Source organism: Poecile atricapillus, chromosome Z (assembly GCF_030490865.1).
Source record: "Poecile atricapillus isolate bPoeAtr1 chromosome Z, bPoeAtr1.hap1, whole genome shotgun sequence".
NCBI lineage: Eukaryota > Metazoa > Chordata > Aves > Passeriformes > Paridae > Poecile > Poecile atricapillus.
In genome coordinates this window covers 54,914,693-54,939,812 of record NC_081289.1, presented here as the reverse complement: position 1 = coordinate 54,939,812, position 25,120 = coordinate 54,914,693, and the positions used below count along the sequence as shown (strand labels likewise).

General features: G+C 41.7%; 1 protein-coding gene across 1 annotated transcript; it reads left to right on the top strand.

The window, feature by feature from the left end:
* Nucleotides 1-12,335: 12,335 nt before the first annotated feature.
* LOC131573032 (prosaposin receptor GPR37-like) lies at nt 12,336-24,658 on the top strand. The gene is made up of 2 exons (XM_058826605.1): nt 12,336-13,388; nt 23,830-24,658. Exons 1-2 carry the CDS (start codon nt 12,705-12,707, stop codon nt 24,646-24,648), a joined length of 1,503 nt encoding a protein of 500 aa, XP_058682588.1. The 5' UTR covers nt 12,336-12,704; the 3' UTR covers nt 24,649-24,658.
* Nucleotides 24,659-25,120: the final 462 nt, after the last annotated feature.

Genomic DNA, 25,120 nt, shown 5'->3' with positions numbered 1-25,120 from the left:
AATAGAAAATGTGACATATACTTTAATAAGTGTATGACAGAACATGTGTTTGTGTGAAACAGTGCACGTGCATATGTGTAGTTACAACATACAGGTTATAAAAATGTAATTAATATTAAATTGGAATACACAATATGTAAAGAAATCATTTCAGGATATCAGTGTTTTGCATTTTTATATTTCCATAATAATTTTATAATTATAAATTAGTATAAATAAATACATTTTATTATTAAAAATATGTGTAACTTTTCTATTTGCCTCTTCTGTGTGCACAATTGCATTCCAAATACCATTCAAGACTATAGACTCTTGCACTCTTCAGATGTCATAGAACATGCAAATATTTCATTGTACAATGTGCATACTGTAACTTGTGCCCCATAGGGTATTTTCTCATTAATAATATAAGGGCTTGATGAAGATGTTTAGATTTCATGTGATTTTATTTATTTTTGATAGCATAGCAGGAAAGCTAGTGTGCAGAGGATAACCTTGATGGATTTGCTATGACAGATTTGCTGCTTATAAAATCTTCTGCCCCACAGAAATCTGGTTTTCCTGCAATGATGGCTCATGGGAAACTCAGATCACTTCCATCAGCAATGACGCATTGGTAACATTACTGTATTCAGATGTGGAAAACTCAGCTTAAGATTTTTACACTGAACACAGAAAAAGGAGGGTGTTTACTTGGATGGACTCAGAGCAGCTGCTGTGCATTACTTTCCAGCACAAAGATACCTGCAATATTTATATTTTTTCCTTCCATTTTTCCAGCCTTCCTTTAGAGTTGCTCAGTCAACTCTTTGTATTTTTCAGGGAATAAAGCTACTCTCATCACCAAGAACACTCCAGGGCCTTCTGACAAGAAACCCCCTTCCCCCACATATGGCCTCTGAGTCTCACATCTGTCTGTCTGAAGTCATTAATCCAAAGACTTCTATGGAGGCGGGAATCTCACGCTAACAAGCTGGCAGCTTGGGCTGTGCTCTGTTTTCTGGCTCTGGCTAAAGCCTTCCTTGCAAGAGGTTAGAAAGAGCAGCCCTTCATTTTAAGCAATGCTCCAGTGAGTGACTCGAGCTGAACGATGAGTGCTTTTCAGACAGGCTCAGCCTGAAAACAGAAGGATCTTCACAAACATAATAGCACAGCCCTTTCCTATTTAAAATATTAATTAAACACATTTTGAAAATTCTTCACATAAATCACTGCTGCTGCTCCTTACCTTTATAGGGGATGTGGCAGAAACCTTAGCTCACAGCAACATACAATTCAACCAGGCTCATATATGATACATGTGTGCCACATGAAATGAATGTTTCACTCTACAGGAAGCTAACATTTTGCCAGCACTCAGATGAAATACGGTTTTACAGTGGATGCTAAGGGGAAAGAAAAAAAAAAAAAAGGCATCATCAAGAGATAATATTCATTTCACAATTAGACTTTAATAACCCTTAACTTTCATTCTGGAATGAAAGGTAGAGAGAAAAATAATTGCCATTAGCTTTCTTTCAAACCATAGTCACTTGAAAGGGTATTCAAGATTATTTAATTTGGAAATTTGAATTACTATTTTTTAAAATAATTGCAATAACCTCTTCCAGCCAGTAATATATTTTTCTTCCAGAAAACATATGGCTTTCTCTGCTGTTCAGGCTTCCATGGAATTAAGTTCTTTGGGAGGTCAATAACATATTTCTAAAGCTCTTTACAGTGATCAGACTGGATCCTTGACCTTTTTTCTCTGGTCTCCTTGTGCTATGAACTACATATACTAAAAAGCAGCTAAAACAAGGCAAGTGAGTTTTCCCTGATTTAAGAAAGTTGCTGATTGCCAAACATCACCTAGCATGGCTCTGTGACACCCCTCAGGAGGAAAGAGGGCTGCAGATGACAGTCCAGGGTACTATTTCTTTGAGCATCCCTGAACCTCAAAGCATTTTTAGAAGCTTTAGAGTCAAAGTAGCTAAAAGGAAATTTACTTTAACTCTCTGTATCTTTGCTGGCCTGGTGAGCAAAGAACAGCCACAGCCAAAAATGTGTCACACTGTACAAGTAATTTACTTACCACTGAAGTGAAGACATTTCTGCTACGGGAAATGACCATGCTCTCAGTGTCAAGATATTTTCAGTCTTGTAGAAAGTATCCTAGAATTTATTACTGGGCACAAATAACAAGTGCCTTCTAATGATATTTTACTTGACAGACACGTTCTGTTACCAAAGGTCATTTCTTAAATTAGGGTATTCACTGATGTTTTTAAGAGAAGAATATACTAACTCATGCAGCAAACTGAGGTTTGCACCTATACAAAGAGAAGTGCTGATGCTATTTATGTAGAAAAAGAACAGCCTAATTTAACATCACCACAGGCAGCTTTTACCAACACCCTCAGATGCCTTCTGTGGTCCTGGACATCTGTGATTCAAAAGACCAGTGACAGAAGAGCTGGCATCCCTGACTGCTTCTTCTCCTTAATGACCTGCTGACATTACCAGTGACTTTATACTATGTCCTCATTAACAGATGCTGGCAAATTGGAACAATGCTATAGAAGGTAAGGATTTCAGCCTTTGAAACAAATACAGAATTTTTTTTAATACAGTATATCTACAAGAAGTTGCAGAAATGTTTCTCACAAGGTCATAACATAAAAATGCACAAAAAGTACCACCAGCTGCTGAGATGCAGTTAGCTGATCTTCTTATTCCCTGTCATCCTTCAGAAGCTATCAATTCATCATGGGATACAGAAGTGGGAGAGAGGAAAAAGAAAAAAAAATAGGAAAAAAATAAAATAAAAAACCCAAAGCAAATCAAAACAGAAAAGAGAACCCTAAGCCAAAATATGACATTTGACAAGTAAGAGTGCAATAAAAATTAATTGTCTACAACTTTAACTGACTCCAGATCTGACCTTAATAGAGAACAAATAAGTCATGAAAGGGAAAACGTGTATGACATTTATCACAGTTTTAAGTAACTCTTCTCCCTAGGGTGCTGTGATTACTTATGCAGATAATACATACAGTGGGCTACTCTTCAGGAAAAAGATGAACTGTAGAAGAGATCTTGTATGGGCAACAGCAAAGCATAAAATCTTGTGCTTAACTTGAATATATGAATATTCCCAAAACTGGGGAATATCCAAATTCCTGCAGGATGACTTGGGCAATGAAAAGGAAATACATTCTTACAATTACAATAGACCTCTGTCAAAGTGTTCAATGGCTCTCAGGATAAAGCCAAGAACAAGTTAATGATACCAAAGAGGATTGCTAAAATATATAAAATTAATGCAAACATGGTTCAAATGTAGGGCTACTTTGGTGGGAGAGAGGTGGGAAAAACTCACATTTCCCACATGTATTTCTTATTTGTTCTCATTGAAAGCAAGATTGACTGAAAAAAAGTTTCACGGTTTAGCCACAGTTGGCAACACAGTCCCTCACTCTCTCCCAGGCCTCCTTCCCTAGTGGGATGGGGAAGTTGATCACAAAAAGGTACAGCCTGTGGGTTGAGATAAGAGCATTTTATTAATTAATAATAATGATATAAAACCAAGAGAGGAATAAAACCCAAGAGAAACAAGTGATACACAAGACAACTGCTCACCATCCACTGACAAATGCCCAGCCCATGCTCAAGCAGCTCTCAGGAAACTTCTCCCAGTTTCTACAGAGGGGTGATGTTCTATGGTACAGAACACGTTCAGGTCACCTGTCCTGGCCATGCTCCCTCCCAGCTTCCTGTGCAGCTCCTCAACACCAGAGCAGGAGCACACTGAAAAGCCCTTGACTTAGGGTAAGCAGTAATATGCAACAATTAAAACATCAAAGTGTTGAAACAACGTTCTTCTCCTACCGAATCCAAAACACAGCACTACACCAGCTTCTAGAAAGAAAATTAACTCTATCCTAGCCAAAACCAGGACAAGATAATTAAGTGTCATAGAGTTCCTTTACCTTTAAGAAAGTTAAAGTTGCTGGGGTCTCCTGGGAGTCTTTTCTCTTGACCAATTATCGGTCATTGCTGAGAATTGACAGCAGTTTTAGCCATTGAAAAGTGAACCCCACCTTAAAGTGTACACCCAGAAGTCTGTAGTTGTTCTTTGTTTCCTGGCTGTGAAGGGTGGCGGAGCTCCAGGCCTCCCGTTCTCTGCCCAGGCCATGCGGCCTGGGTGGAGAGCCGGGTTCTCCCGGCCGGGAGATGGGGCCGGCGGGGGCTTGCCCCGGGCTGAGCCGGGCCAGGCCGGTTCCTGGCTTAGCTGCAGGTTTTGCTGTAATAGAATTTACTAGAAAACTGCCGAGTAAAGAAGAAAAGCTCTGGACCTGCGGCAGGCTGAGACAGCAACTACACTGCAGAGCAGCCATGAAGAATCTTCTATCGAAGACAGCTTCAGCTGCTGCTCCGGCAGAGATCACAGAACCATCTACAAAAGCCTGGGCAAGATTTTAACTCTTTCTTATCCAGATGAAACTTGCGGATTAATCTTTTCATCCAGAGAGAGAAAAGGAGAGTGATCCACATGAAAAGAGACTTTATAAACTACTAGTAGCAAGAAAGAAAAGAGACTTCAAGAAAGGTAGAGAATTAAGGAGATGCTTTAATTAAGCTGAAATATCTTTCTGTTAAAACTATGGAAATGGACAATGAAGTCCTGAAAAAAACCCCTTTAATTCATAATAGAGTATGGAGAGGAATAAGGTGTTCAAAGTGTAAATTTGAGTAAAAAGTGAAGTAATTGTGGTATAGTGAAGTGCTGAGAGATTTGAAGCCTTGAGAGGCAATGAGAAAACTGTTTCTTAGTGAAGCTCACAGAAGCAGATGAAAAATCCTTTTTTGCCTTTGACTAACTTATCCTTAAAAATGCTATCTTCAAACTCATGACCCATAACACATTTCAGAGTGATGTGAGATGGGAGGGGTGGGCTTTAATAACAGTAGCTCTGAGCAGCTGATGTCAGAGAGACAGAAAACTATAACAAAGTAGCTTTCTTGTAAGAAACTCCATAAATTAACAGAAAGGAACTTCTGTTTCTCTACAGAAACTGAGGAAAAGACTATAGAAAGAATTAAAACTGTTTAAACCATCAAAATTATACAGTTTTTGTCTCTGTTGTCATGTGAACAAAAGAATAGTGAGCAGTGAGAAATGAAAAGGTTTTTCTAAAAGTTTATTCTGGTGTTCTTATTCTTGTAGTTTGTCAATAAACTTTTCTTTATTCCTTTTAAGTTTTATGCCTGGTTTGCTCTTATTTTAATCCATATCTCACAGCAAGACATAAATAATTCTTTTTTTTTCCCCTTTTTGTTAATTACTGGTTCAAAACCACGACATTAAGTCTATCCTAGCCAAAATCAGGACAAGAAAAAATTTCTATGGATAGCACAAAAGTAAGAAAAACAGTTGTATCCAGTCAATTAGCCTATGTTAAATGCATTCCTGAGTGCACAATGAAAAGAGTAAGCCCTCAAAAACTATTTGTGAAAAGTCATATGGCATAGGAAATACAGCCTCAAACATCAATAAAGGGAAGAAGTGTGCTTTATTAAACAAGGAGTTTAATTTCAACCATATTCTGTAATGAGAAAGAACAGAACATTTGCTGAGGGGAAAAAGAAAATAAACAGAAAAAAGAATCAAAACTCATGACTCCAAAATACTCTTCTAAACATTCAAAGGATAATGGTACAATGAGCAATAAGCAGCATGGGTTCATAAGGAACACGTTGTGCCAAGGAAACGTGATTGCTTTTTTGATAGAACTGCAAAAATCCTGGATGAGAGATACACAGCATGATTTTAATAAAGGATTCAATACAGTGTCTTACTAAATCTCCCAAAATGAATCCAAATTGCTTTGGACGTAAGCACTGTCATGTAAATTGAAAACAGGCTGAAGGATCACAAATACTGGCTGATGAGAAATGGCAGGAGATTGCACTAAGTTGTGGGGAAGTAGGCAGTGGATCTCCTGCAAGGTATGAAGTGGTTTCTTATTTTAATAACTTCATTGATAAGCTCAAAGAAAAGGTAAACAATATGTAAATTACCTTGACAGATGAAACAACTGAGAGTAATGTTAAAATGGCAGGAAATAAAAACCTAAAGTCTAATTTAAAAAAAAAAAAAAAAAAGAAGAAAAGAAAAAGAAAGAAAAGTGAAGTACCAAGCTACTGCATTGGAAAAGGAAAAGCCCACAGCAGAAAAAAACAAGCATCTTCTACACTCAAAGAAACGGCCTAGACTTAGCCTAGCAATGAAGGGGTAATTAATATATGCTACTTATGATACAAATGGCTGTTTGCAGTGCACTTCATTGGACTCACAAGTTAATGCATGTCCAAGCCACATATTTAGTAGTTTAATGTGGCACAGGAAAGGAGAAAATCACCTGACAAAAAACATAAGGTTTTGTTAACTATTAAATACATTTTAGCATACCAAAGTACAGAAAAATCTTGAAATGCACATGTAAAGGAGACACAGGAACCATAATACCAGGAGGTAATAACAGGGACTATGGACAAACAATCTAAAGATGTCTGCTCCATGATTCCAAGGGACGAAGCAGCATCTATACTACAGTCCTCCCTTTTCCATTTAATTCTGTAAGTTCTTCTTCTTTTCCTCACATTCTCTCAAGAGAATCCCTTCTTCCTTACTCATGACTTTTTTTTTCTGCTAGCCTTCTTGACTTCTCTCCCTCTTTGTCTTTCAGAGTCTTTCTCAGCTCCCCTTCGTCTTATTTTTTAAATTTCTCTTTATAGCTGCACAAGGCTGCTTAAAACCAGCTACTGAGATGCCACTCAACTACCTCTGCTACTCTGAGATACATGTGATCACCCACTCTTGGCTGGACTGCAGGCTGGATGAGAGGAGGTGCTGCTGTGCTGGGCAATCCTGGCCATCCCAAGGACAGCAGTGCTGCCAAAACCTTTTGAAATTCTTTGGAATTTGTCACTATGGCTGCAACTAGAAATGGTGGAGTTCTCATTCTTCCATCAGTTTCTCCACAACAGCCGTGAAACCTTTATTATGACCTCAAAGATCTTCCACAGTTCATGGAGCATAACTAAGAAGTTACCACAGTTCAGATCTTAATTTCCCTTGAACTTCGGGTTTGCATTAAATAACAAACTAGGGCAAGCAGTGACTCACAGGAGCAGTGGTTGTGCTGAGTATCTTTATCACAGTGGCAGTCTGACTTGAAACTTTGAACAGCAGTTTGTGCTTTTTAGGGTTTATGGCTCCAAATTGGTTGAAATAGTCAAACTCTGGTAAATGTAGAAAAAAATAGTTTGTATAAAGCAGCTAGCAAAATTAAACAAAACTCCACGCAAACAATCAAATTAACAAATATCTAAGAATTCTCTGAAACACAATGATCCAAAGAATTTCACCACGGTGGATGCTTAAAGAAAAATCTCTCAGGCTGAACATGACCCAACACTTTCAAAGTCTGTAAAGGTTTAAACTGTGTCTATATGACTCTTATTGCCTTTTGACACTTCTTACCAATTACAGAGTAAAAAACTCAGAAAAGCTTTTAAGAAAGAAAGGTTTCATTATTTTTTTCAGTGATCTAAATTTCATTGCCAGGCAAAGAAAAAAAAAGTCTTTGCATCTCACCTTTAGTATTGAGATCTTTACTGTCTGAGCACTTATGATCATCTTGACAAGTTGATGTCAAGATGATCATAAGAATATGATGCTAACAGAAGAGACTGAAACAGAATGAATTGCTGAATTTTTGTGGATGCATATCACACATTGGCTTCTCCCTCATTTCTTAAACTATGTTCTAACAAGGATAGATAACAGTTACTCTTTCCCACAGTACTACATCATATAAATGTAACTTATTCTGCAAGTCATTCACCATGAAAAAAGAATTAATGACTTCTCAATCCCATGATCACTGTTGGCAGTCAATACATCACTCTGCTTTTTTGGATAAAAAAGGACAGAAAAGCAGCAAGGCGAGTATCAGCCACATCACAGTTTTCCATGTAACATATACACTTGCTTTTTTATTACTAATTGTAATTGAAGAGTTGCTGAAACTTCTCTTTTAAATCCAGGATAACTTATCAAGCAAATCTATTTGGACTGTGTGACATGAGCACTGACATATATTCTTTAAAACAGAATTCAAACTTCAGCAAGTGAGAAAGGTTAAAGGGAAAAGCATTATCATTTAAAACGTGAAACTAGACAGAAAGAGCAATCTATACTCAGGAGTTAGCAGAAGGTTTCCTACTAGATGTCAATAAATGCACAAAATACTAATTAAAAGAAACTTACATTATCATTAAACTTAAAATTATTTTTAAATTTCAATTGCAAATTTTTCAGCATTTGTTTATTGTTACGGAGCCTGGCCCAACCACATGGGAAACTGAATTCAACAAAAAAAATTCCTCCAGTTGATTAAACTATGTTTATCTGTCTGAAATAAAAAGCCCAATGATACCAGATTACAGCAATTATGTTCTCTTCAAATTCAGATTACTATAACAGAATACACAACAAAATCCAGTGAGATGCAAGAAGATAGCATAAACAAATCTACCTTTTTCATAGACAAAAAAGTTGTCCTATTAAATCTGCCTAATCAAGAAAGAAGAAATGAGTGTAAAGTTGCTAAGCACACTGTAGTTCAAAACCAAAAAGACAGAAGTTGTTTTGGGAAATACACTCTTTCTTCTTCAGTGAAGAACTGCTGAGCACTGCTAACAGTATTCTGGGCTGCACCCAAAGTGTGGCCAGCAGCTTGAGGGAGTGGATTCTGCCCCTCTGCTCTGCCCTGGTGAGTCCCTACCTGGAGTGCTGCGTTCAGTTCTGTGGACACCAACATAACAAGAATATGGGCCTGTTGGGACTAGTCCAGAAGAGGGCCACAAAGGTAATTAGAGGGCTGCAGGCCCTCTCCTACCAAGACAGGCTGGAGAAGAAAAGGCTCTGGGTAGACTTTAAAGCAGCCTTGCAGTACCTAAAGAGAGCTGGAGAGAGACATTTCACAAGGGCATGTAGTGATAGACAAGGGGGAATGGCTTCAAAGAGAGTAGTTTTAGGTTTGATATTAGGAAGAAATTCTTTACTGTCAGGGTGGTGAGGAACAAGTTCCCCAGAGATGCTGTGGATGCCCTGTCCCTGGAAACGTTCAAGGCCAGGTTGCATGGGGCTCCGAGCATCCTGGTCTGTGGAAGGTACATGGCAGGAGGGCTGGAACCAGATGATCTTGAAGGCCCCTTCCCACACAAACCATTCTGTGATTCTATGAACCCTGAGGAGAGGCAAAAAGAACAGCAATAATCCCTTCTCACTGAAACACAATAACATGTTCAGTATTACTTATTCAGGTAATGAATACTGGAGATGTCAAAAAATCCAGCAGTGCAGGCATTGAAAGCCTATTGATTTTTTTATCATAGATGAAATATCGTAGAACGCCAACAGAACAGAATAAATGTATTTGGAAACCTTTCAATTTTATTTTTTTTTTCATGTAGGAACATGCTTATTGGTGTTCCTTTTATAGATTTTGGCTGCAAAAACATCTATGAATTTCAGTTCCCCCATCTAACAGAGAAAAATGTTTTGGGTTGATTGCATTTTTTTTTTTCTTTAAGCATGTTATAAATATAAAAGTCTGCTTGTGCTTTTCAAGATTGTTTCTAGGCTGATGCATGAATTGGTAGAAAGACTGTCAAAACATTCTTCAGCAGAGTTGTGAAAGCCTGAATGAACTGTAGGCTGTATCAGAGAGTAATGGAGTAGGAGCTTCATCCTAAAGAAATATCATAAGAAGTAACAGAATTATTTGAAAGACATGGGACAAATGCACCATCAGCCTCAAAACACCCCACAATGAACTCCTTCCTTAAAAATACTCAAACAAACAAAACCTCAGAAATTACATGGACTGCAGCAAAATTTCAAATAAATATTTTGGACCAAAGATATTTGAAAAATGTAATTTTCAGACACTAACTTTCAGTATTTAACAGAGCAGCAATAGTAAACATGACAAATCAACTGTTTTTAAAGCCAGCAAAAGACCCTCTTAGTTTGGCTGAATACAATCAACAAAATCCAAATTTTCTGTACGTGCTGTTCTTTGCAACAAACAAAATATTTAATGAACCAAAAGAAATGTGACAAAGATAATAGTGTATAAGACTTTTCTCTGTCTTCAGACATATTTTTTTCTCCATTATAAAGCAGGTGATATGCTGACACTGGAAAACCTATGCAGACCTCAGTTCTTATCTCACCGTTACAGGATCAGTGATGTCAACCAAACATTGCTTAACCTTCTTGATGATCCATATTTTTGCAGAAGTATGTAGAAGGGCAGTATGTCTGCTAGCTCCTGTCTGCTTCTTTCACATAAAAGCCAGCAGCAATAATCCCCAGTACCCTTTAAGAACAAGCAGTGAATTTATCATATCTGCTTGTAATGCCCTTTGGGACTCTTCAGGAAAAAAGGCACTGTAAATGTAAGCTCATTATCATCATTAACTCCTTTTATACACCAGCTGAGCTCAGAAGGAACAAATGGGAGAAAAATGTAAGGGGAAAAAAGGTTAAATACATTTGCCATTCTCTTCTTTTCCTGGTAGATTTTAACATTTCCCAGTTACTTTTTAACATTCATAGATACCTTTATTAGACTAAACTTATTATTTATTAGGAATTCTTAAAATTACCTTGGCCACTTTTTTTCATGAGATTATATTTACATTGCTGAAGAAGAAGAAAATGGCTTGACTTGTATTTAGGGATCAGGAACACAGCAGTGCCTAAATTACTGCACACTCCCATAAGCTTAGAAACACTTTACAGTTTCCACAGTTACACCTCACCTACATAAGAGAGAATGGTTTGAGAAAAGGAAGAACTCTCTGTTTATCCTGTTTGTGTTTTCTGGGTAACTGTCATGGACATTTTTCAAAGGAAAAATAGCACAACGCCTCAAACTGTTTTGTGGGAAAAACATTAAACTTTTAAACTAGTTGGGCATACTTTACACAAAAGCGCCACAAAATGGCAACTGGCATGGGTGATGGAGAATCCTTATAGACACTTATAGACTTACTGCATCAAAATTCGGCAAGCTGCCACCCGAACGAAATAAAAATCAGAGAAACAAGAAGAAAGAACTATGAAGTTTATCCGACGGTACAAATGCAAGAAAAAAAACCATACACAAATGCCCATAGCAGGAAAGAAACCTGTGGAGACGCTTCTGATGCTATTCTGATGATGTATGAACACCACCTCCCTTCGCTCAGCCTGCTACTTCGCTTTGCGCTCTCCCAGGGGAACACGCTCCCCTTTCTCCCCGTCCGTGGCCTCTGCCCCTGCAACAAGGCGCCCTCACGGCCCCTCTGCCGTCCCGGTGCCCTCAGCTTCCCGCGCCGCCTCCCAGCCACCCTCCGCTCCCATCGCCCGCGGTTCGTGCCGGGCCGAGACTCCTGGTGCCAGGGCAGGGCGCTTTGCTCGCCTGCCGCCTCCCTCGCCCCCGCTGCCACCCGCGGCCCCGGGAGGGCAGCCACACGCTGAGACCGGGGCGCGCCGGGGGCTGCGGAGAGCGGGCGGCGGGGATCCGCCCGCAGGCGCCACATCCCTGCAAGGAGAGCTCGGGGTCTGGCGGAGAGCGCACGGCCCGGCCCGGCCCGGGTCAGCTCAGCTCAGCTCGGCTCGGCTCGGCCCGGCTCCTCACCCGCCCCTTGCCCCGGCCGCCCCGGCGGGCGGTGCCTCGGCCCCGCGGCTCCGCCGGGCGGCGCTTGCGCACTGCGGCCGCCGCGCCGCCTGCCCGCCTCTCCGGCGCGCCCCGAGAGCCGCGGCGGAGCCGGTCCGAGCTCGGCGAGCCGCACCGGGCTGAGCGGGGCCGGAGCCGCGGGGAGGCGGCAGCAGGAGCAGAGCCCGCCGTACACCGGCCCCTGCCTGCACGGGCGGCCGTGGCTGCCGCCCCGCTTCACCTGGTGCCCGCAGGACTCGGGAAGCGAGAGCAGCCCCGAGGGGTCCGGTGCTTGCCCGCCCGGCGCCGGCAGCTTCTTTGTTGCTCCGGCCGTGCTCGCCGTCCCCTGCCCGCGTGCGAGTGCTTGGGGGTGCAGTGATCGATCCCGGCAAGAGTTTTGCAAAGCTCTGAAACACCTTGAGCTGCGCGCAACAACCTGTGTTCTCTGAGGTGCTGGAGATGAGGAGTTAGCGTTCGCGACCGCCCGGCGAGGGGAGGTGTCTTCCTCCAGGGACCTTTCCTGACCCGTAGAGCCACTGCCTGCCCGCGGCGGCGAGAGGACGCAAATGGGCAGCACGAGACCGGTGCGGCTGCTGGCGAGGAGGCAGCGGTCCCGGGAAAGGGCGGAGCGCCGGGGGGGGTTTCTCCCGGCGCTGCACTTGCTACATTAACTCGGCGCGTCGGAGATAGCGACACAACTTTCCGGGTCTGCTCCGGGCGTCGGTGACAAGAGGCTCCTCGCCGCTCCGCTCGTCGCGCCCCCAGCGCCGGCCGCTGCCCGCGGCGGACCCCGGCCGTAGCGGCGTCGCGGCTGCTGCTGACCCGGCCCCGGCCGGGCGGGCTGTCCCCGGGAGCCGGGTGAACATGTCTCCAGCTCCCAGCCCCGCCGAGCGAGGCGGCCGCCGGGTCTGAAGGAGAGCGGGTGAGCCCCGTCGCCTCCCGGCCATGCGGCCCCTCCGCTCTCCCCTCGCCCTGCTGTGCCAGGTGCTGGGCGCTTGGGCTGCCTGCGCCCTGGCCCCGGACCCCGTCGCAGCCTCTGGGCCGCCGGCGCCCTCGCAGCGCGCCCGCTCGCCGCCGGCCCCGCCGCCCCTCGCCCCGGGCCGGAGGGCGGGCGCGCCGCTCCCCGGGCGCGGAGCCCTCCCTCGCGGGGCCGACGGCGGAGCGGCGGGGCCGGGCGGCAGCTGCGCGCCCCGCGGGGCGGCGGGGACCGGGCGGCGGCGGGCGCGGAGCAGCGAGCCCGGAGCGGGCGGGGCGGGCGGCCCCCGCTGGCTGCCCCTGAACGGCTCGGCCGGCGGCGAGGGCAGCCACGGGGGCCGCGGGAACGCCACGGGGCGCCGCGCCCGGCTCCGCAACCCCTTCTACCCGCTGACCGAGGAGTCGTACGGTGCCTACGCCGTCATGTGCCTCTCCGTGGTGATCTTCGGCATCGGCATCATGGGCAACATGGCAGTGATGTGCATCGTCTGCCACAACTACTACATGCGGAGCATCTCCAACTCTCTGCTGGCCAACTTGGCCTTCTGGGACTTCCTCATCGTCTTCTTCTGCCTGCCGCTGGTTATCTTCCAGGAGCTCACCAAGAAGTGGCTTCTGGAAGACTTTTCCTGCAAAATCGTCCCGTACATCGAGGTAATGTCCGTGGGTGGGGATACGCGGACCCCGAGCTCCTTTTCCCGCCGCAAGGCTGAGCCGTGTGCGGGGCCGGCGCTGGTCGCTGTCTTTGCTGCCGGCCCGGGGATGTCCCGGTGCGCCTTGGTTCGGCTTTTCTGGGTGCTCCTGTGGCGGAGCGGGGCCCCGTCCCGGCGCTGGCCGCAGCGGGTCCAGCTGCACCGGGATTTCTGTGGCTCCCGCTGAGTGCGTCCGGACCCTCGTGCGACTTCTGCCAACCTTTCCTTGTTGCCTGCGACTCTGAAAAACAGAATCTCAGAACTAGATTTCAAGTTTTTTGCTTTATTTATTTTAGTAAAGTGAAGATGAGTTTGGAAAGCGGATGAAGGGCTTGAGGAGATCGCTTGTAAAGACGTGATTGTAAAAAGGACCATCAATGGGATGTCTGGGCTCTTATATTTCAGCGTTCAAACCTCATGTTTATTTAGCTGCTTTTTTGGGGGGCTTTTTTTGTTTTGTTTTTTTTGTTTTTTTTGGTTTTTTTATTATTATTTTTGAAAGACACCAGCTCCGTTTAAACTGCAGCTTCTTGGCAGTTGTTCAGAGGCTCTGTCAAAGAAGCTCTCAGACAGCTGGCCACAGTCCTGCCGGCAGTGCTCAGGTTGTCTGTTTTATTTATTTACTGGAACTGAACACTGAGGCTTGCTGCTAGGGTGGTAGCCTGGAGGTCTGCTGGCTCTCTTGTATTCCTAAAACCTTATGTCCAACATTATTCTGTAATAGAGAACTGAGGAAACAACTGGTGGTTCTCCTGTCCTAAGAACGAGCTGTTAGGAAACAAATCCAATCAAAAAACCAACCCCCCATACCCCTCCCAAAAAACCTTCAAATACCCAACCTGTTATTAATTCAGAGAGTATCAGTTTCAGTAGCACATTAGTACACAGTAACACAGAATTACCTGTCAAAATGATACTACAGTATTTTAAAGTCTTAAGAAAGGTGTGTGACCTGTGTAGCCATAAAGTTGCCACTGTTTCTTTCGTCTGTTTAGTTTATTACTATTGGATTGGACAAAGGGTGGAGCTGTGCTACTCTTAGTTGAATTCTAGGCCAGTAGTATACTACTGCATTTAAAAAACTCAGAGTACACTTAATTGATTTGCATTTAAGAAGACATGATGCAGTAAATATATATTTATTGAGAAACTGATAGTGCTTGAATCCTTTAAAATTCCTGAAATGGATTCTGGGGCTGCTGTGTTAACCAATAAAATAAGTAGCAGCATTTAAAAAGTTTCAGTTAAAATAGATAGCGTAGTTTGTGTTTCAAGGACTTCCATGGGACATTTCATGCTTCCTAACGCTTTTTTAGTGCATCCACATGCAAAGTTGAAATAATTCTTTGTAATGTCAGTTCTAATTAAAGATCAGTAGTTTAAATTATTTGTGTTGCCACACTTCCTCAAAATTAGTTGCTTATGCTTTGCAGCTTTGGGCATTAAAGAGTTTGTCAAATTGAGAGTAGTTTAGTAGTTTGAAATGTAGTTGCTGAAATTCAAAACTGTAATCCTGAAAAATATTCAGCTGCTGCTATACCCCATTACAATTTAATGTTACCTTGTTTTTTCACTTTAAAGTTCTGTGGATGTCTAGAGTTGGTATTATTCAAGAACTGGCACCAGTCCAGTCAGGATGAACCAGTAGCTTAGTCCCTGTGTTAGGCTTAATTATTACTGGTGTCTAAAAGTAAAGCATTTTCCTTGTCCTTGAGGAAGTATAATTAATTTAGTTCTAAGTTACAGTTATAAAGAAGTATAGCCTTAGGGTTCTGTGTTGCTCCCAGAATTGTATATTTTTTGTTCAGATATCATTAAATATAATACTCATGTATGTAAAGTATATTCATCACCCTGAGAGGAATAAGTAAAAGGCTAGATTTCCTTCTCTGTAAACTGTGGCAATGAGTGGCAGATACTGAACACTAGTGGACCATGACTCTCCCCAGTTCACCTGGAGCCTGGAAAGAAGGACACTGTCCTATAATCAGGATTTGACCCTGCTGAGGCAGAGAAGGCAGTTAGAGCAAAGGTTCAACACTTTCCAAGTGTTGTTCTAACCTCAGAGGCATTACACAGTGACGCTGACACCACCAGGAGCAATGCAGGTGTGTAGCATGTCATGAAATCCATCCCATGCACAGCTGCTGCTCCTCGCTCTGTCAAGGATTGTTTACAGCAGTGCATTCATCTGACAGCTGAGCAACACTCTCTTTTCCTTTGTAACTCACCTGGGCAGGCCCATCTCCTTCTCACACAATGGGAGAAGCTCCTTGAGAGGAAAGCTTGGACAGCTATCTTCAGGAGAGGTTTCCAGACCTTTGTGGAATACAACTGGAATCATCTTACTGAAGATGGACACATTTTAACCTCTTGTCTGTGTTTTCTATAAGTTTGCATAGTGGGTAGCTCTGTTAAGTGTCTCTTGGTTCCATCTGTTCTAATCTCTTTTTTGTTTGGGGTTTTTGTTTGTTTGTTTTTTGGGTTTCTTTTTTTTTTGGATATGCTGTTTAGAGAGCTACGTGTCTCACCCAGGTTTGTAGATCCAGAAATACCTCAGGCATCAAAAACCCTTATTGGCCTGAGTCTTCTGTCATACCAGCTTTTACTTTCAGAACTAGAGAACAGGGGATGGCTGATTATCCACAGCAAGTGATGTGGTGATCACAGCATTTTAACGTAATTCAAGCATGCTTTGTGTTGTTTGAAGTGATCCCAGAAAAATACTTAGAGTTTTCTTAGTTCAGCCTCTTGTGGCCAGTTGGTTTTTATTTGTGCCATTTAATGGATATGGTGCAGAATTCCAACAAAGCATCTGTTGCTAGTGATAACACATATGTACACACAGTCCAGGGAAAATGTTTTATGATATTTTGCTGCACATTTGTATAGGTAAAGACTGAGCTTCCAGCAGTGGAATGTCTCCACAAATTTAATTTAAAGGGTAGTTTACCTAATAAAGATCTTCTGTGACAAGTACATTAAGTGGTCATTTCAGCCATATATAGTATCACAGTATGGCCACTTGTAACTACTAGCTTTGAGTGTAGTGAAAAGGAATTGAGAAGGGAATTAGAACAACTGATGCAGCTACTCTGCCTGTAAGGATGTGTGGAGATGTGCTTCTCTACCGTTTTAATACTCTGCTCAGTTTTTGCCACTTTTCTGCAGGGTTCAGAAGTCTAGGTTTTGGCATGCATGTCTGAAGTGTTTACCTGCACACTGTATTTATTTTGTCTTTTATATACTTTTGTCAGTATTACTCAGAGTCAGGAGACATGAGGTAAATGACAATAGAAAGACAATGACTATGGCTAATTCCTGCTGATGTGCAATCCTTTTGGTTTTGTTCAAAGCACACATGGAACAATATAGTTCCAGTTTCCCTACTTGCAGATTTGTTCTAGGCCTTAATAGAAAGAAATATAAATGTAGACAAAATCTGTACTGTTACTGTATTTTAAAATATTTTACAGCTGTTAGTCATGTGATGTTGTGGGGGTTTTTTATTTTAATGCTGAAAGCTGGTAATGAAGAGATTAAATAAATTGTTTAAGGCCCAGACCAACTTGTACAAGATGAAAAATGGATTCTGTCAGGTAGGACTAGAAGCCTTCTTCCAGGCTTATATAAGAACTTTGCTTGAGTTGTATGCATTTTGCTCTTGGAAGTTATACTGGAAGCTTTATGTGTTTTAGAAGGTCACATTCTATGCCAGCAGATTGAATCAAGCTACTTATGCCAAGTAAGGATTTAGAATTGAGGAATGGTCTAGCTGAGGGTTTGCAGAGGCTGATCTACCATCCTGTGCAGTCCAGCACAGAGCAAGAAGTTGCTGAGGCAAATGGATGGTACACAGCCCTGCATTCAGTGCTAGTAAACATGAGCCCCTCTTCCTTTCCCACATACCTCACAAAGAACAGAAGGATAAAGTTTGTGGGTGTCCTCATCTGGACCATGTCATGCATACAAGGCTGGTGTGATTCTGGAGGAGGCTGACAGTAAAAGCCTTTGAAATCTGATGCTCAGTCTCTGCATGTGCTTTTCGCAATGAATTTGTGGCATCACTCCTCTTCTGGTATGGAAGTTCCAGCTCAGGAAAGCTATCACAATTAGTATTCTTAGTGGAAAGCGTAAGGATTGATTTGGACTGAAATACAAATTACTCTCTTTCCCTGGAGCTGATCCTCCAGGGCAATTTGAGGTGAGGCTTTTTCCCATTTCTCTCTTATACTTGACAGAGGTGAGTAAGAAGCACAGACAGGGAAAGTGGCCATTCTGCCTGTTCCAAAGCTGTCAGAAGAGATCCCTATTTTAAGTTTCACTTGAGGGAAGCAAATACATTTTTTATGGGAGTTTATAAAAGCTGTGTATTATCTGTCTTTTCTGTGTCTTTTGATGTGCGGCATTTTCTTTATGTCTCTTCTTTGACTCTAGTCAGAGCTGTGCTCCTGAACCTCCAGTGAGTCGTCTGGGTCATAGGCAAAGACACTCAGAGATGTTTGCAGTTTCAAAGCTTCATCATGAGAGTTTTCTAGGGCAATGGCTAGATGTATCTTCTGATACATCTGGGCAGAATATCTTCAGTGCTTACTACACAATAAATAATTATTTAAAACAGAAGTGTTAATATATCTCTGCCCTTTAGGTATTAATGGCTCAATGACAGTAGCTGTCATGCTGGTTGTTCTGTCAGTCTTTCTTTTCTCCACGAATCCTGCCCTTAGGATCTTTTAAGTTCTTGCTTTTGGCTAAACTTTGAATGTGGCATTTCAACATGGAAATGAATTTGTGTCAGAGTAGGTTTAAAATTGGGTCAGTAATATTGAAGTTGCATATGTGTGGAGAGGAAGAGGCAGCACCTGTGATCCCAGCACTATTAACTCTGCTCTGAACACTAGCATGTCATTTCTCTATATGACAGGAATTTTCCTGCAAAAAGAGGAAGAGGTAAATTTCTAGCAGTAGTTTCATATTGCTGCTATTAAGAATTTGTGCAGGAGTCCCTTGTGTAGTGTGATGAGAACTTGATCCTCAGTGGAGAGTAGCACAGAAAAAAGAAAAACGAAATAATTTTACATTTTTGGTAGTGTTCTAGATAACAAATAGGAAAATGAACAAAAATGAAAGAATTTTGTGGGGTTTTTTGTGATATTTCCAAGCCCCTGGATAAGCATGTCATATACTAGTATTTCCAGTGTCCTGATAGTCTGCTTTCTCTTCCAGCAGAACTCAAGAGTGGTGCATGTAAGTGGATTTTGATTCTAAGCAGTATATCTTATACAGTATATACAGAAATATATCTTAGGATATACTGAAGAATAAATATCACATAAAGCATGTGTGCTTTGTGTCTCCTTGGTGTGAATGTTGATAGTGCTTCAAAGGAAACAACAGTATTGTACCTGTTATTCCATGTGTGTAGGATCATCTCCATAACAGTGGATTTCAGAATTGTCATCTTGTCTTTTAGACAGGTGATGTAGATTTTTATTCAGGATGTGTAAGTTAATTGCTAATGTCAGAGCTGTACCCTGGCCCTAGATCTTCTTAGCCACTGAATTATTCTTGCCACACCACAGTAGTGTTTTTACTGAGTGACTTCCCTGTTTTAATGTATGAAGCCATTAATGTTTAATCACACTTCTTCTAAGAAAAACAGATGCATTTTTGCTTTTTTAAATTAATGACTTTTTTTCTTGGTTTTGTTCTGGTTTTTTGGGTGGCGGGGGGAGTGGAGTAGGACATTTTTATTAAAAGAACAGAAATCTAGGTAAATGTTACATATTTGTTTGCAATGGGTTGTTCTTTTATTTTGCAGTAGTCTGTTCTTATTACTGGACTCTGTGCTGTAAGTGTAGAGTAGCACAAAAAAAAAGTATTACAGTCTGTGCTAAATATATTTATTTATCTTAGGCAAAACTGATAAATCTACAGGAGACCCTCTGGTATGTTGCATTAACATGTTTGAAAGCTATGAAGTTTTATGTGGATGTGGAACACCCATAAGAAAATTATAAACTATAATGGCTTGAGGAATAAAAAGTCATTTATATTATATAACAGGAATGGATATACAGAGTCTATGGGGTATCACTGATAGCTCAGAGGTGGATTGGGTGGTAGTCATCAACCTCTTCTGTAGCTTAGCTTTCCTATTGTAATGGGAAAATGTTTTGAATACCCATCTTGTCTTGTAACAAAGGAAGGAAGAGTGCCACGTACTTTTAAGAAATTGTTTGCTATCAACATAAAATATATGTATTTTTAGTCTAAGAAAATTCAGCCTCAGCTGGTAGAAGGGGTCTACTTCTTGTAACACCTTTATTTTAACTTGTTCAGTATAAACTTAATCTACATTGTTTCCACTCACTTGCCTATCCCAGTGGTCACTCTCATTTCCAACCTGGAGTTGCTGGTGGCTGGTTGATTTCTGTTCTGTTACATTCAATGTCTTTTGGTTTAAGTAACTTTTGTATCTCATAATAGATTTTTTTTGTAGATATCATAAATATAGCTTCTTGCTCTTTGTCTTACTGGATGGAATGACCTAACCTCTCTTTTATATTCACTTACAGAATTTGGCTTTTCACCCAAGTCACCTTTTCTGATTTTGTTTATGGTTTTCACTATTTTTTACTAGAAATTAGTGGGAGAAAATTGAGTCTTATTTCCACAGCCATAACTCACTGTAATACATCTACACTGCTCTGCTGGTCAGCCAGAGGCTCTACTCCTGGAGGCCAGGGCCAAGAACTGTGGGACCACAGCCCGGAGAAGTAGGGCAGGACGGGAAAGGCCTGGGAACATTTTGGTAATTGTTAAAGTTTGTGAAAGGGGAACTGGTATGTTGGAAGGATGGGCAGGAGATCAGTAATTATGCTGAGCATTTCATGAATTTGCTGTTGTCCTCTGTGGCCTCAGTTCCCCAAATCAGTTTTGACATAGCTGACTAACAGCTGGTGAGTGAATCACCAAAAGTTTATGCAGTGTCTTGAAGGGGCATCACGGTGCCCACTAACCCTGTCAAGGCATTTAAAGAGCAACAGTATTTAAAGAGACTCTTATAGCAATAATGTCCTTCTCTGTGTGTGTGTATGCTGCAGCTGGTAATCCCTTTAACAGCAGTTCTCTGCCCAAATGGTGTAGGTATCTCCTCAAAACAGGGGCTCCTTCACCACTTCCTCAAAGCAGACTGATGGTCGTTCAGTTGAATATTTGGGGACTTTTCTGATTTCATGTAGTAAGAGAAGGTTGTAAAATGATGTCATCCTGAATGTCTAGAGACTGCAGGAGAGTCTTCGGTGGACAATATGGAAATAAACCAGATACCTAATAATCAAAAACTACTGAGCCTGAGTTGCCCTTACCTTGCCTCATTTCCCACAGATTCCCTGGAATTAAGATTGCAACAGCATATCAAACACTCAGCTGTTACAACAAGAAGAGCGCCATTAAACTCCATGCGGCCTTGTGCCACTTTACGATTTGTTAATTTGTGCTTTACCTTCTCCCTGTCAAATTAATGATCTTAATTCTGTAGTTATTTCAAGGCAATATAACACTAGAAAAGAAAACTTGTCTGAATTTTTTAACACATTCAGCTTAATTCTAATTATTGGTATGAACACACCTAAACTGAAATTGTGTGAACATGCAGAATGCATGTCCCAGTTCTCACCCATAGGTTTTGAGCAGCACCCATTGATTTTGCTGGCTACTACTCATAGTCTGCTGTGTGGAGTAAGTAATCCAGCCCTTGAATTGCTCTTCTGCTTTTAAGCAAGTCAGCTGGAGTGAATCCGTGATCATCTGCCTGAGTTTGTTTGGTTTTTGCAACCAAAAACCAAATTCTGTGGCATCACTAAGTCCACTAAACTAGAGAAAATAGGAAACTGTTGCTTGTTCCAGGGAAACACCGGCTTTGTTTAGCTCGTTTCATCAGTAAATCCACAGGAGGGTTTTCCAAGCCGCCTTCCAGTATTCTTAGTTGTTTCCTCTTGCTCTATTTCCCTGTTTTAAGCCTTCAAGTTGTTGGTCAATTAATGTGACAGGAACCCCGTAGGTTATGTTTGTTCATGGCAGACATGTCTTCTTTCATTAGTCCAGCCCTAACAGCTGCAGAGTTTTAATGTCTCGGGTGCTGTGTAACAGTCTGTTTGCAATGAAATGCTGAAGCAATACAAGTGTCTGTGTTGGGATGAGGGGGGAGGCTCATGCCAGAGCTGAAATGGAACATCTTAATGTACAGAGACTCAGGTTTTCTTCTGTTTTGCTGACTTTTATTTCAGTCCCTATTCATTTCCAGATCTCAGTTATTTTCCTGTCTCTTATAATTGTAGCAAGCTGAGTCCTGACCCTTTTGTTATTCATGTTGCATGTTAAGGCTAAAGGTTTTACTGTCACTAAGAGCTTTGAAGACCACACACACATTTAAATGTTTTGGAAACAAAGTTGCTAATCTTGAATTGAAAAATCTGACTCTTAGCTGTGATACTAGAAAATCATATTTCATTATCGAAGTTTATCACTGTTCATCAAGATTTCCCTGTAACTATTTTTCTTTAAATGTTTTTATTTTTTTGCTGTATTTACCAAGCTTTCTTTGAATCTTGTCAGACAATTTAACTTCCAGACCCATGGCTGTCTATTAAAAATGTTTACAGAAGTGCCTTGCCATTATTAAATGCTCCTGCAAGTCAATTAGTAAGAGATTGCATCTCACTTATTCCATCTTTAGGAAGCTGCTTCAAAAAATTCTCCAACCAAGCCAACATCTTACAGTTCTAATCCCAAGTGCCTAATATTTTTCAGTGATAGCCAGTTTTAGCAATCTGATACAGCCATTAAATATTGAAGGCCAAAATTAATGATACGTTTATATAATTGTGCATAATTGTGCTATCTGTCTTTGTAGGACTTTTTTCAGAGCTGCATAAACAGTATTATTTCAATATTATGGTGGAAATCAGAAAGTGTTTCTTAAAGTCTGCCTATATGAAATTTCAATATAGCATTGCACATCAAATTTTGATAAGCAAAATTATAGTGAACTGCCTAATACTACTTTAGATTTCCCAGTTAATTGCACAGATATGGTTCTTTCATTATAAAAGTAAGCATTCTTCACATTTCTTAGCAATATTATTTTTTTCCTTCTGCATCAACACATTTTCAGCACAACACATGTATGCAAACCCAAGAAAATAAGTGAATTAAAATTCAGCAGGGCACTTAGTCTTTCTCCAATTGAAGTTAATAGGCATTCTGCTTTAAATTTGAACTGAAGTTGAATTTATTGTAAATAGAATTAGGCCAAAATGTATATAGTCTTCTTGCAAATTTCTTGTAGGAAATTGAATTATAAACAGGATGCAATGATAGGAAATGATGTTTCATGACAGCGCAAGATTCCTGTTCATGCATAAAATAATGATTATTAAAGCTAGAGAACATAAGCATTACTCTGTACTTATTCCTCACGGTATATAATTGACAGCTGTCTCCAATCCGTCTTTAAATCATTTAAAGAATTAAACTTCTTTCATTTTTCCTGGCCTATAGTGCACCCTCCCACAGAATGTTTCCCATGAAATGAAGCCTGGGTTTTCCTCAATTTTTTTCTAAATTAAGTATTGACTATTGGATATATAGTCTAACTACTATAGTGAAGATTAGTTTTTCACAGGCTCTGGAAGTCTGAGGATTTCAAATACAGTTTCTTTGAACTCATGCTGGGGGTGACTTTGTGTGCCTACATCCCATCAAAATTTCACTGAAAATCCTAAGTCCACAAAAATAGTAGTTGTATCCTGCTCAATTCAGTAGATGCCTCATCCCCAGGGTTTCTACATTTTGTAGATATGGAAGGTTTAATGTTTTGATCCCCTGCATGCATGATGAACTTGTTATGTGGGCATAACTTCTGCTGAAGGAAGACTCTCCTGTCTCTCCCATTTTGACTTAAAATTTCAACTCCCATGGTGGACCCACTCTGTCTGAAAAACACTCCTTAAAAAAACTGGGGGAGGAAGCAGTTTAGTTTTAAATTTTAGTCAATTCCTCTATACATTTTTTCCACTCAGTGTTGCACAGATGCTTGCTTGGATCTCCAGGAGAGGTTGACACCAAGCTGGAATAAGAATTTTTTAGGCAAAAAAATAGAAGCATGTACCCTTTTTGGAATGCATGCTGTGTGGTAGCTCAGCAAACACTGGAGGCTAAGTGCCGTCTGTGATGCTTCTTTTGATGGTGTTCAGCACCATGGTGCTCAACTGCTTCTCTTCCTCCCCCTTCCCCACCTTTTTTTTCTCATTTTCTTTTCCTTTTTTCCTTCCACTTTTTTATTTTTCCTCCCTTGGACAGCACCTGTCTTAACCCGTGTTGCCTTTCCTCCTTCCCAGGTGGCCTCTCTGGGTGTCACCACGTTCACTCTGTGCGCTCTCTGCATTGACCGCTTTCGTGCCGCCACCAACGTGCAGATGTACTACGAGATGATCGAGAACTGCACCTCGACGACGGCCAAGCTGGCGGTCATCTGGGTGGGCGCGCTGCTGCTGGCCCTGCCGGAGGTGGTGCTGCGCCAGCTGGCCAGGGAGGACCCCGAGTACAGCGGCAGCCCCCCAGGCGAGCGCTGCGTGGTGAAGATCTCCACGGCGCTGCCCGACACCATCTACGTGCTGGCTCTCACCTACGACGGCGCACGGCTCTGGTGGTACTTTGGCTGCTATTTTTGTTTGCCAACCCTGTTCACTATTACCTGCTCCCTGGTGACAGCCAGGAAAATCAGGAGGGCAGAAAAAGCCTGCACAAGGGGGAACAAGCGACAAATTCAGCTGGAAAGTCAGATGAACTGCACAGTGGTGGCTTTGACCATTTTGTATGGATTTTGCATCATTCCTGAAAACATTTGCAACATTGTGACTGCCTACATGTCCACAGGGGTATCTCGACAGACTATGGACCTCCTCCATCTCATTAGTCAGTTCCTTTTGTTCTTTAAGTCCTGTGTTACCCCAGTTCTCCTGTTCTGTCTCTGTAAACCTTTCAGCCGGGCCTTTATGGAGTGTTGCTGTTGCTGCTGTGATGAATGCATCCAGAAGTCTTCCACAGTGACGAGTGATGACAATGACAACGAGTACACCACAGAACTGGAGCTCTCCCCATTCAGTACCATCCGTCGTGAAATGTCGACTTTTGCTTCCGTGGGGACTCACTGTTAATTCACCTTAGGATTTCCTGTATCTTTCTCCTTTTTCTTTTTTTTGCTTCATATTTTTCTTTTTGAAGCAAAATGCAAGAAAAAAAAGAAAATCACTGTTAAAAACTACTCTTGAAACCAATCTGTATTAACAGTCATGCTTTGGAAAATAATTTGTTTGGTTATTAAAAGGAAAGGAAGAGAGAGAGAAGGAGAGCCAGCACTCAGTTTTAAATCATGAGATTTTGTATGGTGCTAGGATTTCATTGGTTGAGGAGGAGGATCCATATCAATCCATTTTTTTTTAATTCTGTAGTATTTTTTTTGATGATCACTGTAAAATGATTATATAGACATTGTGGGCTTTGCAAGGTGTTTTCATGTAAGAGATGTGGAAAGTATTTGAAGGTAGTTTTAATCCAATTACTGTACACTATTTTTAGAGGACTTGGGCTTCAGAAAATTTATAAAGTAGCATAAAAATAAATGAGGTT